This window comes from Pezoporus wallicus, unplaced genomic scaffold, assembly GCF_028554395.1.
Source record: "Pezoporus wallicus isolate ANWC-B61680 ecotype Strahan unplaced genomic scaffold, APGP_CSIRO_Pwel_v1 contig_4309, whole genome shotgun sequence".
NCBI classification, from domain to species: Eukaryota; Metazoa; Chordata; class Aves; order Psittaciformes; family Psittacidae; genus Pezoporus; species Pezoporus wallicus.
Genome location: NW_026638191.1, coordinates 2,012,553 through 2,033,096, shown reverse-complemented (window position 1 = coordinate 2,033,096; position 20,544 = coordinate 2,012,553). Strand labels below are relative to the sequence as shown.

The 20,544-nt window shown below is 35.2% G+C and overlaps 1 protein-coding gene across 3 annotated transcripts in view; it reads left to right on the top strand.

Annotated features, from left to right (window-relative positions):
* The window catches only part of GABRB2 (gamma-aminobutyric acid type A receptor subunit beta2), a 156,722-nt gene that overhangs the window by 43,643 nt on the left and 92,535 nt on the right, over positions 1-20,544 (top strand). For all 3 annotated transcript variants that reach the window (XM_057409860.1, XM_057409859.1, XM_057409861.1), the window contains one exon: positions 10,417-10,637. In XM_057409860.1, coding sequence (XP_057265843.1) covers positions 10,417-10,637 — 221 coding nt within the window. The remainder of the gene's footprint in view (positions 1-10,416; positions 10,638-20,544) is intronic.

Sequence of the window (20,544 nt, the reverse complement as noted above, 5' to 3'; positions counted from 1 at the left end):
TTTTCAAGTTTTTCAAGAGCAGGTTGGATAAAGCCTGGAACAATTTGGTCTCACCTCACAGCTGCTTATGCTTCAAGCGGAAGGTTGGACTAGAGACCTCCTGAGGTTTCTTTTAGCCTAGGTTTCCTATGATCTTATGAAAATACTAATGCAGCCTTGTCCATGCAGATCTTTCCAGTATTAATCTCCTGTTGATTTCTTGTAGATTAAAATATGCAGATTGTCTGTGGAAAACTAGTGGTGTTCTGTTGTTGTGGGCATTGCATTTGTTCTTTCCTATAAAGTCTTATGTACCCGCCAAGGAAAACATACCGTAATAAAGGCACTCAAAACGGAAGTTCTTCCCTGTGAGATATTCCTATAGGCTTTCGCTTAGCTGAACCATGACCAGTTTAAGGTATAAATGCAGGTGCAATCACTATTAAAGATGCAATATTTTTCCAATTGATTCCAGCCCCCTGCCCCTTATTTTTTTTTTCCTCAGATATAATCATATAAAGTTATATTTTGTGTGCATCACTTACAAATGCTCTACTGTTTTCTCTTTGCTGAAGTGTTGGGACTGTCATGCAAATTGGACTTTCTGTTGGTTTCCACAGGCTGGTCATCACTATGAAAGAAATTATATGTACGATTTAAAATTGTCCTTTTACTTCAGTGCTGGCAGTTCTCTGCAGTGCCTGACATTTCTGAGAGCAGCAGCCTGGCGCACCTTGGGTTACAGGGAGGACAGTGTTTAAAATACAGAAAAAAATCTACGTGGCAAGATGCCTCTTCTTTTTCATCCTCACACTCTTCACTGTTCAAACCCCATGAAATCTATACATAAGGTTATGGGATTCAAGCGATTATTGGCCAAGGAAGGCAGCTAAATCAAATTATTTGGTCTATTCCCGTGAGATTTATATGTAAACAGGCAAAAAACACATTAGTCTGAAGTGCCGCATGTAGCCTCTGGTGTATTACACCATGGTATATAAATGCTTATAGGAATGTATCTGTGAGAGATTTGCACCCTTCAGAGCACGTTGCTTATTTCAAGACATTGTTTTGTCACTAACAGATTAATGAACTGTTTTAGAAAACTTGGGATGAGCAGAGCAGAGAGACGAGGTGTTGCAGGATCTGTGGTGACAGTGCTTCACAGAAGTGAGTTGCTGATGGTGCTCCCTATGGGAGTGGAGAATGGCATTAAAAATACCTGCAGATTACAGTTGCCTAGAATCGTTTCTATTTGTTTCCAAAGTGGATGCATTTATACAAATAGTGTGTGGTATTTGGGGTTTCCACCTAAACTTTGTTTCTTTTTTTAGTTACAACTAAAAAACCACACAAAAAATAGCAAGAAAACACCATAGAATTGTAGCATGGTTAGTACCGGTGTGTGGAAAAAATGTGTACATAGAGAGGAAGGAGGACTCTTGAGTTCATCTAGGAGAGAAATAGAGCAAAAATAAGATCAGGAATAATCATGCACGTGCCTGGCTGTTTTTCTGCTGTAAATTCCTATGAAGTATCAGCAGTTCTTGGAGGCCATAATAAGCTAACAAAATCAATTAGTTTAAGTTTAGTTCAGTTACATGGTACATTATTAAAGGAAATGTTAACCATCTTCTTGTTTCTATAATTCTGAAATGAACTCTGTGTCATGGAGAAAACGTTTGGGTTTTTTTTCTTATAGAAAACTTTCTTCAAATTCACTTTCTTTCTCTTACTCACTGTCTCTCTTACATCAATATTCTCTGTGAGATTGTTGTTTAATGAGTGTAAAACATTGCTTTGTGAGCTGACCTTAAAGTTTCCTTAAAAGTTTAAATTTATTATTAAATATGTCCCTGGTGGTTTATTTTCAGAGCTGGTTACAAATATTAGACAATCATAGCTCTTCTGACAAAATTGTATAATAACTGAATCTGTATCTGGCTAAGGGATACTCCAAGTCAGAACAAGAAAATATGGCAGTGGTCAGTGTCCAGAAGCACTGAAGAAAGCAATCATTTAATGAATTAATGGATATCTGTGTTGTATTATCAGACACTTTTTTAGGGCAGCATTTAGAAAGCCCTCTGATTTTGTCCACTCTTCCAATGCTAATATAACAGGGCTTTCTTGGTTGTTGACTACCTACAATTTCAGTTGAATTCTGAAAAAATGATAGGGCTGCCCAACTTGATCAGTAATTTCACTCTGAAGCCTCCTAATATCTGTCTGACAGGATATGTTAGTCTAAGCTTCCTGTCTCTCTATTTTTTTTATCTTTAAAATAGAAGTGATGTTTAGTAATGGCATAATGCAGATACTGATGAAAATATTGCCTTAGTATTGATTACTATTCATATTTACTCCATCTTTTTTTAAGAACTCTTAGGCAGTCTGAGATGTTTTGTCTGTCTCAATCAAAAAGAGCATTTTCGCATAGGTTAGTAAGATTTTATTTATCTCTAGCTCTCAGATATTACATCACAGGAAGAGCAAAAATTGGTAGTTTTCACCTGTGAAAGAATTCATAGGAGAAGAATCTTGAAGGACAAAAAATTTATCTAGAAGTCAGTTGAAATGTTTTGCTGTTCTGTGATACAGACGGACTACGATGTAGATTTCACAGAGGGTAGCAGTAATACCAGAACAGAACAGCAGAACAGAAAAATTACTTGAGCATATTTAGGAAAATTAAGAATATACATATGCATGCCTTCTTTAGTGCGTCTGTTGTAGAAATTACCTTGTGGAAACTTCTCTATTGCTGAACTGAGGAGACAGCTAGCTTTTACCTGAAAGGAAATACGAGCAAAATAATCTGCTTAGTAAAACAAACTAAATAGAGCAAAGTAAATTCCTTTGCCTATAAAAATGATCCAATAAAATATTCATAGAGTATTTTTCTTTTTCAAGAAGTGCATCCTCAGGCAGCCCAATTAAATGGGATCATGGAAAGGATGTATCTTTGTTAGAATATTGCATTTCTCAGTAGCACTAAGTGTACAAATTCTTTCTGAAGATCAGATATTCAGTTTTGTCATCTTTCTCTTTTTAATATTAAATTTGTACTTTTTTCATTGAGATAACTTTGTAGCTTGTTTTAGTATGTCTGAAAGGAGGATCATGTCATCACTGATAGTGTAGCGGCAGCAGTGTTACTACTGCTGTTTTCAGTAGGCTTTGCAAGCATTTATAGGGTTCCCATTACTTTGTGGCTCAGGACAGCTCGGAGGTTCACTGTGTCACCCTAAAACACAAGCATACTACCATTTCTTGCAAAACTGAAGCAGCAGAAGTGACTACTGAGATAAATCAGGATTTTGCCTGTGGTTTTGTTTGGGCTCTAGGGAATTGCCAGTATTGTAACGTTTTGAAGTTTTGACCTAGTATTGAAAACGATCTGTTTACAGCACTTCTTGAGGCTGGGGTATTTTGCATTGTTCATAATTGTGAAGAGTTCAGAGAAAATGAACAGTGATGTGTAAAGTTAAGTGAGTTGAGACAGGACTTCTAAAATATCAGCAGGTTGTATGTTTAAGGGAAAAACTGTAACTGTTCATGAGGGCTAAACAGGTATTGTAATGGGCAGCTGAATTCTCCAGCAGCCTCAGATTGCAGCAAACTGTGAAGGATGTAAACAAACAACCTGTTCTAGTAGTAAAATGCTGAGTGCATCTCAGACTGTTTCTACTGGACCAAAGCCTGAAGCTGAGAATTTAGGGATTGTTTTTCATTCTTTTTAGATGTGAAAAGGCAGACAGAGCTAGCTAGCATAACAACAGCCATATTAATGGCACTTTTGTCATTGGACTCTCCTTGTCTGGATGAAGTGACAGCATCTTAATTGAAGGGAGCAAGACCATGTTTAAAAATAGGTAGATAAATTCCGGGAATGTCTATTCATTTCAGTATTCTCCTTGACAGAATATTGCAAAATACTGATTCTAAAAATAAATGTGATTTACCTGAACATCTATTCATTTTATTATTAAATATGTAAGATGTTCAGAAGTTAACTGCAGTAATAAGGAGCAGCTGCATTAACTTGGCGATTCATTCAGTTTCTAACTATATTCTTTAGGCTTTGTTTATGTGTCGCAACTCTGGAAATTATAAAGCTTCCTGAAAAAGAGGACTCATCCAAATGTTCTGCACCAAAGCATGACCAGAGTTCTCAAGTTGCAGTCAGAATTAATCTCACTATCAATTACTGTGTTCTTATGCTGGAATGTTTTTTGGTTTGGGTTGGGTTTTTTTCTTCATTAAAGGTATCAGTAAGATATGTAAGTTTCTGTCACCTGTTTCTGTTTTTTTGGATCTTGTCTGTAAAACAATAGCTTAGGCCACCATCTACTCTCATCAAACTTTCCAACTGAATCTTCAGTTCTGCTTAATCACCAGTTTATTTCCACTCTATTTAAGAAATTATAATTTTGTTGTTGCTCTTTAGCATTTTCAGTGATATTTTTAACTCTTTCAGTACTGTTAATAATAGCCTATAATAAGGGAAGCTTAGTAATAAAAGCAATTTCAATATGATTTCTATCATAGGTATTTACCTTTCTGGAGATCGGTGGGATTGTACAATTGCGTAGGAAATGATCTGTTAAATGGCTTGTGATACAAAAGTAAAGAAAAATTTGAAAATCAAATATAAATCTTTTTGATATTTTTGTAGCTTAAACTATTTTATTCTACTTTGAATGCATGACTAAATAATTCTGCATAATAATAATTTTGAGGCAGAAAAATAGTTTCCCTAACTTATCTTGAAAGTGAGTATTGATTGCGTTTATTCATCTTTGCATTTGCTTTGTTCCTCTGAGAATCCTGCAATGCTGTATAAAGAGGACTAGATCTTTTCCCAAGAGAAAAATCTGAAGCTATCAAGATACATGACTCTCTTGAGCAAATAGCAGTTAGATTACAGTTTTCAGTGCAAGTTCACTTTAATCAATCTTCCTCTTATCAAAAGACAGCAAATCAGAGAGAGCTAAAAGACACATGGCAGATGCTCTTTGATTGGAATGACACACAGATTGCTGGCTCAGTAAATGCAATATCATGGTTCAGGCTGTGTGACTTGTCAGAAATTCAAACCCAGTGTCACAGTGGCTTGCTAAACTAATTGACGTTACAAGAAACATATCAAGCCGTAACTGCTTTAATTTCAGTGCGTGAAATGTAATGATGCTGCATCGCAGTACAATGTATAAATCACTGTGTAGAAACAATAATAATACTGGCTACTGTCAGTAGTACCAAGTAGACACAAATTCATGATCTGTCGCTGAAATGGTAAACAGTCTCTTACTACAGATTTCATATAATCAGTAGCTTTATGTCTAGGAGTCAAGCTCTGCTGACAGCTGTTTGGCTTTCATGCACAAATCTTGCTTGATTCAATAATACTGTCTTTTTCTAAGAACTGTTGTGGGAGATAAACAGCCCTTCTTTGATTATTTGTTCAGCTGAGAAATGAGAATTGCTGATGAATAATTCTGGGGTGGCTGCTGCAGAATAGATGGTAAGCTTACTTGTTAGGATCTTTTCCTTTTTGGAAATATTGCAAACTTCAGATCATGCAATTCCTGACAAGAAAAACTACCTGGTAAGATTCAGGAGACAGAATTAGCTAGAAGTGTTTCATGGGTTTGAAGCCAGTCTGGGAAGCAGAACTCAATAGATCAAGAGAGTTCAACTTGAACTCTGTCTAGGGCTCTTGATGTCATTGTCTTTTTTTTTAAGTAAAAATTTGCAGAATGTAAAAACTACTTTTTTGAAAGAGCATATGACAGAATTTATTTTGACACTTCTTTGGTATCTCCCATTCTTTCTACAGTTCATTCAACTCTTATGTAAGTCACTTTAGTGTCTCTAGTATTAATAGAGCAGACTTCTTGTGTTAACTTTCTTGATGTGTGAGATAGGTAATTAGGAATCAAACATTGTAGTGGTTGGTTTTAAATGAAATGAAGATTGAAAGGATTGTCAGTCAGCACGCAGGGAAAGACATGGCTTTTGAAATAAATCAACTGAAACTCCTTTAGCCCAAAATACTTTGTTTTGAATTGTTATATAGAACATCAGAGTAGTGAAGTGTGTGCTTCCCACTGTAGAAACTACACACATCGGTGATAATTCTACTCCTCAGACACAAAGTTAACATTTGCTTCTTTTTTCTTATGTATATAATACCTTTTAATATATCAAAATAGATTTTGCAGTGTAGGTGTGTGCATTTAATAATTTACTTAATGGCACTTTTAAATGTGTTATCAACAGACAGCTTTTTAAATGTACATGGTAAGTAAATAGTATTCAGGCAAAATCTTTACCATCAAGTGCTTTCAGAAGGAAATGATTTAGCTTTAAAAATGTCAAACTGGGAAACGTAGTATTTTTACAATTTAGGAATAACCAGGAAAGTGATGAGAAGTAGATTTAAGCCAAACCACAAATGAGTTCTCCATTCATTACTGATGAGTAAATAACTTCTTCAACTCCATGCTGCTCTCTGTTATAATATACAGAATATTCGTTCTACTTTTTTTTATCTCCTCCATCGTTTCCTGATTTTAATATCCAAAGTGTTTCGGAAGCTGTGTTATACGCCTGTTAATACAAATGTTGGTGTACATTTTTAATCTGCACTGTCAAATCAGCCCTGTTTTTAAATCTTGTTTTTCTCACATTGCACCTTATCCTCATGCTTAGAAAAATTCTACACCTGGTTTTGTATTAGACTCCCACTGTCATTGTGGAAGTTCATGAACTATCATTCTTTATTTGCCTTGATCCTTTTTCCAATATAAAAAGAGTACCAGAAATATACATCTCACAGTAGTTGGCCCATGGGTCAGTTTAGACTTGTGTTCTCATCTTTTTAAACCAGCAGCAGTGCCAAACTACTGTTTCTGTTTTTTGGCTTAAAAAAACTTTTATTTGAAAGTATTAATGAAATGAAAGACTATAGAAGTATAGGTTTTCAGATCTGATGCTTTCTTGCACGGTATCTTCCCTTGGATTGTTAAGTTGCTGGTCATTAACTTACAGCTTGGCTGTCTGTAACAATTCTAACAACTCTATATATCAAAATTGAAGTTGAAATCTCCCAGTGTATTTACATTTTCATCAGCTAAAAGTGTTTGCAGACAACCACTGCACAAACATAAGGTTCAGGAAAAAGGTTACTCATAAATATGCTAATACAAAGAAAACAGTTTGTTACTTTTTTTATTCACAGAAGAAAAATTGCATTAAGATTAACTTTCTCTAATATTTGCTGCTCTTCTGTTCATTGTGTGAAGTAAGAAAATTGTGAAACTGAACTTTAACTGATGAGGAAAAGAGATCTTTTTGATCAGGACAGAATAGGAGTAACCATCCATTTTCTGTTGCTTCAATTTCTGTGTCCGGGGAAAAAAAAACCTATGTGACCAATAGAATAATGAAAGGCATACAAATAAAAATATTTGTGTATTTACAGAAAATCCAGTATTTATTTATATTCTATGTTTTGCTTAACTTTGGCAATTCTGATAAAATTTTGTACAGCATTTCAAGCTTCAGGTGCTCAGGGTAACTGATGAACCTCTTTAATTCTATTTGTACAGTGTGTCTCTTTATTATGCCTGTATTGGAAATAGTCTGTACCTTTGTAGTTTATATATGTGTATTGATATACAATGACAGAATCATTGTGAGGTTTGGTACTTCTTTCAACTCATTAATTATTGCCCTGTGCTAGGCTTTTTAAATGAATTAACTCCTGTTTCATCTTCATACTTAGAGTAAGCTTCTAACAGTCCCATCCTGTGATTTGTTAGGATGTGAAGGCCTTAACAAAATAAAATCATCCTTTACTAGTCAATTCTACTCATCTACTTTTGTTTGCTGGTTTCCTATTGACAAGATGTTTGCATGATTGTTTTGATGTTTATCCGTAGAATAGACAGGGATTCCCATATTTAGGGTGAGTTTAACAGACTCTTTTTCTTGTTGTATTTCTGCTAGATGACAATATTCTTAATCTCAAAGTATAAAGAGTCTTGGATCCTTCAGGGACACTTTGTACCTCCACATCATCTTTTTGAATTACTGTTTCATTTTGGATTTTGAAAACAGATGCCTCCCTCCTTTGTTAAGGAATGAATTGCACCTACATGACAGGTTTTCCTTTTTTCTGACTACTCACTTATACTTTGAAATATGTAGCTTGGAACACATTTATTTTTAATAATAATTAAAAAAAAAAACACAAAAAACCAAACCAACCAAAGCAATCAGGGTTGTGAGGGTTTTATAAAAACATATTTAAGGCATCCTGTTTTGATGACCCGAAACTCTGGTCACATCTGAAAAACTAGGGCCAACAGATGACAAATAATTTTGAGTTGGAACACCAGCTCTGTCTCTGGAACACAGTGTGTTTGATTCTGAACTCGAGCCGGGTGGCTTGGCTTTTCTTTCAGCTATACCAGTGCTCCAATTTTACAGTTTTATGTAATTCATTTTTATGCACTGAACCATGCATGTTTAGTTTTCTTCCTCCTCCTCTTTTCCGCTTTTACTGAGGTGTAAAGAGGGAAGCATGGTCTATATATAGGCAATATACTAATAAATGTAGATTACTCCTTAGAATAGGAATAAAAAGCAACCTTCCAAGGATAATAGGGGAGCAATTGCTACAGCTCATCTACTTTATGTTGTGATATATTAGTTTAATGAAGTTTAATATATTTTCTTACTGGCGATATATTACTGAACATTTCCTGGTATCTGGTTGTGAATCAGAACAGTGATGAAGCATAACAGTAAAATTCTTCAGATGTAGGTGGAACGTTCTTGAAAGCAGACTCATCCTGATCCTGAGGGGGTGGGAAGGGAAAGAGATTTCAAATAATGAAAATTGGTCAGATTAGCGTAGTTACCAGGTAAATATATTTGGTAGTAAAATAATTGGAAGAACTCATTTGGTGTAACTTGTAATTATACAGTTTTGTTAATGTTCGTGACATTCTACCATGTGTTTTTTAAAATGAAAATGCTTGTAAAATACAGTTATTGCAGGTGCTTTTAAAGTATTTAGGCAGGAAGATTAATATTTCTTTGCTAACTGTAATAAAAACAGTTTCAATAGTGGTCTCTCCTTTAAAATATCCAGTAGCTAATGAGAACTAGTATTGCAATTTAATACATTAAAATATTTGTATCTTGCATACTTTACTTTGTTAGGCAGTGCTAGAAATTGGTTTGTGGGATATAGTCACCATAATTTATTATTTGTTCTAAGTTAGGTGGGAATTCTTGTTTTCAGGTGCATCAGACTGATGTGTAGATACAGACTTATACTCTTACATAGCTGAATCTCCTGGGGTTGCTGATAATAACAGCAGCTTTTGTTGGCTTTCTCTTGAAAGCAATCTTTTGTAAGCTAACAGTTCTCACTATTTAATCAAGTACATGTGAAATATGAGTTCTAAATCAAAGTAGGCTGGGACCTGATCATGTCTACTGTAGAACAAGCAAAACAAAAAATGGGTTTTAGAATATTCCTCCTTTTGGTATTTCTTAAGTAAGAAACAGTCTCCAATGGTCTGTGATCAGATATACAACTCCTTTGTATATTATTTATGGATGTTTTTCTAATATAGGCTCATAGATAATATTCTGCCTCTGCATAACATGTCTTAAAAAATATAATTTTTGTAATTATATTGTTCTCTAAAACACTACAAGGTCAAACATCTCCAAAGTACTGTATGTTAGACAGAGCAAGTCTCATAATACTGCAGATATTTACCCAGATGCTTAATTGTGCTCTCTGAATTGCTCCATTGAAGTAACCAGAGTTACTTCATCTGTAAAATTAAGTAGAATACTAAGGCTCTGTTGCGTAGAAACCTCAGAGACTTCCCATTGATTTCAGTGCCCAGGGGAAAGTTAACAGACTTTGAAGAGATTTTAATTTAGAGAAGTGTTTGGGTGGTAACTGCAACTTCGGAGATACAAGACCTGATCCAGAGCTCTACTGAATACAGTGGAGACCATGAGATGAAATTCAGATCTGTGAATATTCCGTTTCTTAGAACTCCCAGGCTTCTGCAGTGCTACAGGAATTGCCGACTGCTAAGCCTCTACAATACTTTTCCTGTTTTATTTTTAAATACTGAAATAAGAGCTTCCAAGTCATTCATAAAATGTAAATACCCCATCTTTTCTGTGTTCTCATTTCTCCTATTAAGTATACACAAGATGTTCAGTACTGTAAAAATAAATAATTCACTTATAGAAATTCTGAACGCCACTGTTTGCCTTTAAAAACAGTTGCAATGAATAGATGTGCATTTGTATAATTTGGTGTTTGGTGTTTTTTTTTTGCATATGTATGCTCTCTGTTTCAATGCAAACTTTTTCTTGTTTTTATAACCACAGGACTATACCTTGACAATGTACTTTCAGCAAGCGTGGAGGGATAAGAGGCTGTCTTACAATGTAATACCTCTAAACCTTACTCTGGACAACAGAGTAGCTGATCAGCTGTGGGTTCCTGATACCTATTTTCTGAACGACAAGAAGTCATTTGTGCATGGTGTCACCGTGAAGAACAGAATGATCCGATTGCATCCAGATGGGACAGTCCTTTATGGACTCAGGTCAGTATGAATCATTTCTGACTCTTCTCTATTTTTATTTTCAGTCTGTATATCATAGCTTCAAATTAAAATATATTCTTTACCTTTTTTGATGCTATTCTTTTTATTGCTGTATTCTGTATAATTTACTATATTCCAGGTGCAATTTAAATTTAAGTATGCTAGGAATGGACAATGGTTTTTATTCTTATTTTATGTAAATTGTGTTGATAAACTGCCATTTTTAGTGCAGCTGAGACACTTGTATTAAGGACAGATAAGACTGTAAATATTATTTTAAAAACTCATTCTGGATTAAAAGCCAGGTTTAAAGCTGTTTCCTCACAGGAACTGAAATAAGAAATACAAAGTGAGGATTAGAGGCAAAAAGAGAAGCTGTATGACAGCTGAACTGATAGTCTAACTAAATGATACATTTCTGTAAATATTTTTGATTGAATAGTAGATTGGTTTGTATGCTACACAGATGAATCAGTTTTCTGATTTTCACTGAGATGAGGCATGACTCAAAAAGTTTTTCAGCCTGGTGGTATTATCATGTATGACTGTAGGGAGGGTGGCAACTGGAGAAATGAGCAGAATAACTTCACTCTGAAAATCCTGGAAACTGGGGAACTGTTTATTTAGCAACGCTTATAGAAAAAAATAATTTCCAAGAAAGTGATTTGCAAATATTCCTGCAAAAGATGACTGAGAAAATGGTGTGAGCAGGTAACAAAATAGAGAGAAAGCATTGACTGGGTTAGAAAAAAAAAAAAAGCTGCAGAATTTAAATCTAGAATGCCTCATATTTTGATATTGAGAAAAATATGCAATAATAATTTTGGGGAACATTATTCTTAAAACTTCTATTTGTGTATTTCTTTCATTTTCGTTTGAGATTTCTATTGTCTGTCTGTAACTATTATGTCAAGACACATGCATTATTAACATGGTTATTTTCTACCCAGCTGTAAAGGCAAGTGGCAGTGTCTTCTAGCTCTTAGGTACAACCCAGTCTCCCTGAGACTGAGAGAGAGTAAATGAGTGCTCTCACCAGTATGCTCGAGTCAGGCTTGAAGTGCCTCCTGTCTGGATGAGACCTGGACTCTTGCAGTCTGTGGCAGATGGTGATTCACCTCCAGAAAAAGGGAGTGAAAAGCGTGAAAACGTTCACTTGATAGGTACTTTAGTTTTGAGGCACTCTCCTAACGTGCACGATGCTGATTTCATCCTTCAGTGTAGAATGTTTTCCACTTAGTGAAAAAAAAATTGGGCTTTCCCTGGCTCCTCAGCTTGCTCTGTGTTTAAGGAATAGCACTGCCTTTTATAGCTGACAGATTATTTTTCTACTTAAAAAATAAAGGAAGAAAAATAAAGGGCCGTTATAGTTACTAACAGAAATAAAACTGGCTACATCTGGTACACAGCAAAGTATGCCTTCTTGAAGTGTGACCACAACAGCAAAGTACCTAAGTGCCTTTGCAGGCAGCACCATGGCTGTTTTTATGAAACTTGAGACCAAGTAGAGCATTTTATTAAAAAATTGCAAAAATTTTTTTTATTATTTTTATTTTTTCCAGAAACTGAAACAATAGATTTCATTGTTAAATCCTTGGCATAGGCCAGATATTCTCTTATGAACTGCAGAGAAACATTTTGCCATATCTGACGAAGTCATTTTGAGTTACATTATTTGCTCTTTTGTTGCTGGTTATTATCTAGCAGTTTATACTGTGTCCAGTTGTGTTTTCTGGGTGAGAGCAGTTCAGGTTTCAGCACTATGGCTGGGAGCAGGTCAGTCCATTGGTTTGCTGCTCAATGAACCAACAGATGCTTGGTTTCTTGAAATGGTGAAAGTGAAATACAACCCAACTCTGTTTAGCTGAATTGGTGCTGGTATTGCTTCATTGAGCATATATAGCAAATCGCTCTTAATATCTTTTATGATGTGGTAAAGTGAAATCTTGTCTATTTTTTAGCTTTACTTAAAGCTATTTAATTAGATTAAACATTAATGCTTTGAACCTTTATTTCTCAGAGTTATTTTTTTCAATACTTGCTATCACTGTATGGTACCCAAAATGGTTTTATAATAATTCTGTATGTTGTTTCTATTGCAGAACTTGCACACAGCTCAAAATAAAGCTATATAGAAGAATTTTTTTCTTAGGTCAATAGTTTTTCTTAGGTCAATAGAAAATTATTAAAAAATTTCTAATGTTCCAGTATACCTAGCAGCCTTGTATTTGTGATTATCAATTCTTACATCCCTTTCAAGACTCAGCTTGGTACATTTCATGTGGTCTCTTTGCCCTGTGAGCTCGCACAAGATGCATGATGGATGTGAATTCTGGCTCTGTTTCCTTGTTCTGAAATGACTTGTATGCTGAGGGCAGTCGCTGTGTACTCCCCCTACCTGTCATAAAAGATTAGGGGCTGTAATTGTCATGGGTCCAGCTGCAACTATGTACTTGAACAGCAAAAGAGGAAAGGACACCTCTTTTTTCTTGGAGAGGCAGTGAATTCTAGTGTAGGGGCTGTGCAACATGAATTGAAACCTAATAGATAAGTCCACGACAAGAAGAGGTCTACCTTTTGACTATAAGATATTTATAAAGTCCATTTTGTTTTCTAGTTCGAGAATAGTCTCTAGTCCTGGCAGGACTGATTAAAGTTGTTAGCTGCTGTTAGAAATGAAGCGATTATTATTCTTACTTACATGGAAATTGGGATCTAGTAATGCTAGTTTAACAAAAAGAATCTTTCTTTTCATCATTGTACCTTGTTGGGGGTTGGTCCTTGAGGTTGTTTGCTGCATTTAGTGAAACGTACTTCACAGTGGATATAGTAGATAGGTCACTGTTCAGCTCTCCTACTTTATATAAATTCACGCACTCTGTTTTGAGTGTTGTAAGAAACATAATGCTATTTGTTCTTCCACTGAAAGGAAGAAATTGATGGTTAACATTTTTTTTTCTCTAGCTTTTGTAACATAGGTTAAAAAAACAAGGCAAGCCAAAGCAACAACAAAAAACCCCACCCAATTTAAAGGCACAATAGGTAGTGGGATTGGATGAAGAATTTTTCTTTGGTCTCAGTTGTTTGGATATGTAAGTTTATTTTAGAGAAATCATGACTGCATTTGTGTGCATGTACTTTTGTAATATATATATATATCAAAATATTACACTGTTTGGGTAAGAACTGTTACAAAAGCCATGTTATGATTTTGAAAAGAAGTACTTCTATTTCTAGCTTTATCTTTTCCAGTTAAGATTTCTCTCTGCCTGTCCTCAGGATGTAGCCTGTTTCCAGGGAGGTTTGGAAAGGGGACTGCCAAGGGCAAAAACCAAACCTCAGTATTAATATTGGTCTGTCATAGTTGGATAATTGCCCTCACAAACCCTGAATTATTAATGATCCATGGACAAATTTTTGTGATGAAGTGTAGAAGACCCTCCGTCCTCCTCCTGCTCCTTAAGACGCAGTCGAGTAGGTCTTGGAAAGTCTTTCTGGCTAAAATGTCCTTCAAATACTGGTGTGGATGTGGCAAATACACTTGCTGGTAACACAACAGAATTGTATGATTGGCCTTATTCTGCTTTTGCCTTTGCTAGACCATGTAGCAATCAATGATGTGATTCTAATGGTAAGGTTTCAGTTTTATAGCTTTTAAAAGCTTTAACTATCTATTTAATCTAAGATTAATTCAAAATTAATATGATTTAAAGTGTCCAGAGTAGTGATATTTTTAATGCCCGCTTAGTATTAATTTCCACATATCATCTAAAAAAACCTCTGTGTACTATTACTGTTCTGAAAATCATTACTGTTATGGCTGCGTTAATTTACTTCAGCTTAAACTTGCAGTGGCATATTCTGACTTTGAAATGTATGCTACTACATTGAAATTCCTTTAAATCTTGAAATTTTACTTTTGCCTCCCCAAAGATCTATTTATAAACATGTATAAATGTATACACACGCACACACAGACATACATATGTTACTGTTAATTCGGTTTCATTTACTTTGATTGCTGTAATCAAATTCGTTGAACTCCAAATCATCTTATTACCAAAATGGTAATGTAGAGATGTAACCATCTCATTCTTTTATGCTCCTGTAGTTCAGTTTCTATTTTGGATGTAAGAAGCAGTGATCCCTTAACATTGTTTTTTTGTGTTTCCTAACAGAACCCATGCAGTGCATGGTGTCAGATCCGGTTAGGTTAAACATTATGAAAGTAAATTTCAGGGAGGCAATTTTGTAAGCACCTGCCTTATACTGTCAGTGAAAGGGGTGAGAGAGAAATGGGAACTAATGAATGTAGACATCTATATGGTAGTTATGATGTCCTTGTAGCCTGCCCTATTCACTGCTACAGGGCATAAGGTAAGTGTGTAACCGAACTGTGACCAGTTTCTTACAGAGAATGTGACATATTGGCTACTTTTAGGTTTAGAGGGATTTTTATTTCTGAGGGATAGCTGCCAGCTATTTATGTTTTGGGAAAATGTTTTTTTTTCTCTATTCCAGTTGCAGTATGGTATTTACAAATACAACTGAACTTTTTTTTTTCCCAATTAAAAATAAATGTTTTATTTCATATTATTTTCATATTCCATCTGGCAAGAAAATTCTTTGCTGCCAAGACCAGGACATTAAACAGATGATGTATTTAAATCACTAAAATGATAGAAAATTGCAACATATAGTCTTAAATGAAGAGTCATTTCAGGGAAAATTGCTATCTGTTGGTAGGTAAGATGACTTGCAATAGGATATTAGTGATTTGACAATGTACATAGGAAAGTAAACTTGGAGGATCAAGATTCAAATCTAGGATAACAATCAGTGTACAGTAGGTTGAGCAAAGCTTGAATGACATATGCAGCCAGAACTCAGGAAAAGACATGGCTTTAACTAAATTCCTGTATCCTGAAATATCTGGTTTATATAATACACACAGCAGAAATAGTTGCTATGATAGATAAGATCTGGTGTTTCTTAAGTTTATTTTTGTCGATATGTACATATATATAAAAAAATTTCCCCTGACTTTTGACATCAAACCTGTTCTGAAATGCAGACAGAAAATTCAGCTGTCTTCTGGTTTATTCTGTGTCGTTCTGGGGAAGAATCGCTTCTCTGATTTTTGCAGTCTGTGGAAGCACTGGAAGTTTTCCAAGGTTGGAATGCACTTCTTTGCTGGAAGAGACCATCTGGGTGTTGTGTGTCAGAATAAGGAGGAAAATAAGTTTAGAATACTATGATTAAATATCATTGAATAAATGGCTGAAGATGAAGATGTTAGATGTGCTTTTGCACCTTCAGTAGGCTGGCTTTAGAGATATTTACTCTTGCGTACACTTAATTCTAGCAGTCCTCAAAAGTGAACTCTGCAACACTGGGTTAGACAATGAGGAATGATGATTACATGGCAAAGAGTGCTGTATACTTTTGTACCTCTTCAGTTGGCTGTTTTCATGTGTTCTGTAACTGAAGCTTGTGGGTGGTTTTTACTGAAAAATAGAACATACACAAGTTCTGATAGTGTCCACATCCTGTGAAATGATGACATTTCCATCCTTTTTAGCCAAAATAAAAACATAAAGAAGTAGAACAGAGTAGTTTTGTTGGAAATGAAAGACTTGTGCCACTTGAAAGCCGAAAAGTTCTAGTTACTGAGATTTATTTAATATATTGCAAGCTATGAGTTTCTAACCCAACCAGCAATAGTTCCTATTTGACTGATGTGATCTAGCAATCTCTTGTAAATGAGTGAATTAAGTGTACATTGGTCTTGCTTTATCCTGTCTTTATTTCTTGCTACCAACATTGTGTCATGTGAATTCAGAACAGTCGCGGATGCTTGGATTTAGTGTTCTCAGCTGTGCCTTGTGCTGCCTGCTCACTCAGCTTCAGCTGCTTGAAAATTTTCAGTGTTGCAAGTGAAATAGATTCTCCCACACTTTACTCTGTTAAAATAGCCTTGGGCAGTTTTGTTGCATTAATAGACTTGTTCAGCAATTTAACTTCTCATTTGCAGCTTATTATCTACAAAATCTGATGGACAGTTTACAAAGCAATTGCCTTTCTAAATGCCTTTAGTTCTTAGAACATACTGTTTGAGAGGTGAATTGTTCACATCAGACATCCTTCAGTAAATCATCTGATCTTTCTTTTGCTACTTTTTGCTGCTTCTGACACCACCCCCAGCCTGCTTGATAGGGCTTATTTTTTAAGCATAATGTGGAGGTAAATTTTCATTTTTCAGTTTCAGGACCATAAAATCATTTGTGCTAGCTGGAATTAAAATGATGCCTTTGGGCCATGCAGAATATTTCAGATATCCTTGTAATTCTTCAGCTTCCTCTGCAAGAGAGATCTATCTATCCTGCCTTTTTGTGACAAAAATATATTTCCAGATGGTGGACAGAAGTTATTTAAAGACTTTAAATGTGCTTCCATGCTAAACAAAAATTTTCTCAGAAATCAAGCATTTGCATCTTTCTCAATTTGGGGATTTCGGAGAGGATAAGAAGGACCTGGGCTTCTTTTCTGGGGAGGAAGATGCTGTTTTGGATGCCGTGTTCGTGATCATGGTAACTGTCCAGGGGCAGGTGCTTCTGATTTCATCACCTTGCAGCTGCTCTTGGCTGTGCAGCCCTTCACTGAAACTTGTCTAGTGTCAGGAAGAAAATGAAAGAAACATTATAATGAGGTACTCTGGAGTGACTTAAAAGAAAGCCCTGCAGTGAGATGCTGTTCTGTCACTCTTGTTTCTCAGTTTGAGCGCCGGCTTCCTCTTTCAATAGTATCTCAAAGTACTGTTGCCATTTGTAAAAAGAAACATTATTATAAACCAGACATAGCTTCATGAGGGTGTTTGAAAGTGGCATGCCAAGGACATCAAATCATCAGTAAATTGTAATGTAAATTTGAGGGCCAGAAATTTACATGTTAAATGCTTGTTTGAAAAATACGTTAACGATCCTTAGACACTAGGCCCTTTTACTGTCTCTGCCCTAGTCATCTTGGCCCAGCAAGAAGACAAGGTGTCATGCAGTGACACAGAACTTCAGATTGAAAATGTTTTCTTGAATAAAAAGATTCAGATGCTTATCCTAAAACAAGGAATGTAATGGTATAGTAGCTTTCTGTTGCCCCAGTTAAACATATAAGTTTTCTTGATTTTGGATATCACTTTTTGTCATTCTTTTTATTTTATATAAATATATAACACTACATTTCTTGATATTACAATAAGGGCATATACAAGCATTGCAAAGAGAGAGTGAAAAGTGATTTATTTAAGACTTGTTTGAGCATGAGACTGTACTATGAACAAGTGTTTCCATTATGGTAACTGGATAGCTTTTGTGTTAGTGCTCATGCTCACAGGTACAATTACTGAATTTTCAGTTGCCAACAATACTGGAAGTCAGTTCACAGTCTGGCATGCAGTAGTTTAGTTTTTCACAAGAAATCAGGTGAATTGGATTCCTGTGTCCAAATTGTCAAGGCTGTTAAGAGCATACATGCGCATCCATAAGAACCTTCAAATATTGCATACAAGTGTTCAAAGCAGGAGCTTTTTGAAAACAGGCAGAAACAAACGTGAACGTAGTAAAACATTGCCTTGAGTTGAAGTCATGTAGCTGTTGTGAAGACACAACAGAGAAAAATTGTGAAGAATGCTGCACAGTTATGCAGAATTTTGAGCACAAATCATCACCTGCATTAAAAAGGAAGCATTCCCCTCATCCAGCCTCATTGTTTGGAAAGCCAAATAGGGCAAGTCAGATACCAGTTCTTGTCTTGCATGGTGCATATAGATCCAGCATAAGGAAAGAAACTTGAATCCCAGTGTGTTGCTTAAGTAAAATAATTTTTATCTATGCAAGGTATCATCAGCTCTCATGCAAAGTAGTTACTAGATTCTGTTTTCTTAGTCAGGAACTCAGCACAGAAACAGAACTGCTGTTATTTTAAATGATACATAAACTGAAGACCTGGATTGTCTTTGTGACATGAAACAAATCATACAGCTCCTCTGCCTCAGTTATTCCATTTATTAAATTGGAATGCTAAAACCTGTCTTCTCACAGGGGTGTTGTGAAGATTAATTAATTAGTTTCTGAAGTGCTTTGATCCCATAAAACACTACATAAGTGTCAAGCATTATCATGAAGAATTATAAAATGCCAGCCTTCATATGCACCTTGGGATAGCTGGTTTATAGATACAAATCTGTTCCATTCTCCTTAGAATCACATTGTTTGACTTTTCCTACATAGCACGAAATGAGCTAAGTTTAGGAAAGATGCAATTTTTGGAATAAAGAGGAGATCACTTGATGGTCATAAATATCCTTTTCCATTAAGGACTCATAGATTAAAGATGCATTTTGCTATAGGATTTGGAATTGTATAATTTCAGAACACCTCCATCCACAGCAGGAGGGAGGGTAGTTGAATTTTAAATACCTCCCTTATCTGAAAGAAAACAAAGATATCTTTCTACTTCAGTTCCTTTATTAGATCTTAAGTATGGGATAAGTATTCAAGAGGGTCTTTTCCTTTTATTTTATATGAAATGGCTGTTAAATCATTAGTATGTGAATAATTAATTCAATTAAGCTTAATAAGGAAAAAGCTTTAAGTCACAGGAATCTTTCCATTAAAAGCCCTATTATCCAAGATTATTACATTGCAATGAAGTGAAAAAAAATCTGAGTTTTATTGCCTAACAGACAGACTGTGGCATTTGGTCTATATTAGCAAGAAAAACTCCATCAGCTATAGAACCATGTAACAGCTTAAGTTGCTCCAAGGATATTGCGTTTTCCAAAACCAAATAGAGGTCATCAAACATTTAATCTTGAATTGAAATTTAAATATTAACATTATTTAGAATTACAGCGATCTATCCAATTTCCCCTCTGTAATGTCTTTTATCATATCATTTTAGTTGATAGTTGGTAATCCTGGCAATTGAAATTTCACATAGAAAGCACATGCCTAAAATCCAGAAAACACTGATCAAGACTCAGCTCTTGAGATGGATGTTAAATATGTGTATGCACACATATGCTTAAATACATAATATATGTTTGATATGTAAATACAGTGCATGTATATATGCATTAAGTTCTACTCACACATATTTTTTTGTCTCAAATTGGTAAAATCTGAGATGGATGTCATAAGTAGGGGCAGGCTTAGAGAGCTTCATGAGTGAAACTTTAAGGCCTTGTGTTTGTAAGGAAAATAAATGTTATGACACTCTTTAGAGCTAATACCTCACAGTCACTTTCTACTTTTATGAACATTACTGCAAGACATTGTAGAATACTATTTATTAAATGGAAGGAGCTTTATTTCTTGTTTTTCCTAGCAAGTGTTTTAACTGAAGGTGCAAATACTTGGGCATATTAGTGGTGTTTTGTTTTGTTTTGTTTCAAAGGGTTATCCTTTATTCTTGAATGGAATCTCTGTGAAGAAAACAGCTTTTATTCATCTGTTGTCTTGTCATATTTTGTTATTGAGCTCTAAAAAAATGGTAAAATGTTTTCTGAGAAATCAGAATTGCCTGAACTAAAATCTAAGTCTTATTTTTAAAATATTTTTCTTGTATTTCCTGGGTCTATTGCCTATTCCTTATTCCTGTGAAAATTTAAATTTCTTATGGCCCTCAGTGTGCAAAGCAGCTGAGGAAACCTTTTATTGGAACAATATTTAGCCGTGTTTAGGGGAGAAATTAGAAGTTACAAGAAATTCCAGGGTTTTGTTTTTTGGGTTTTTTTTTGCTTCCTGATAAGTTCTCCAGACTCCGCTGGTGTGTGTAAACATCTGCAGAAAAGCACTTTTAAGCCATGCTTATCACTGATCTTTAGGCTCTAATGCAGAATTTTTGCATC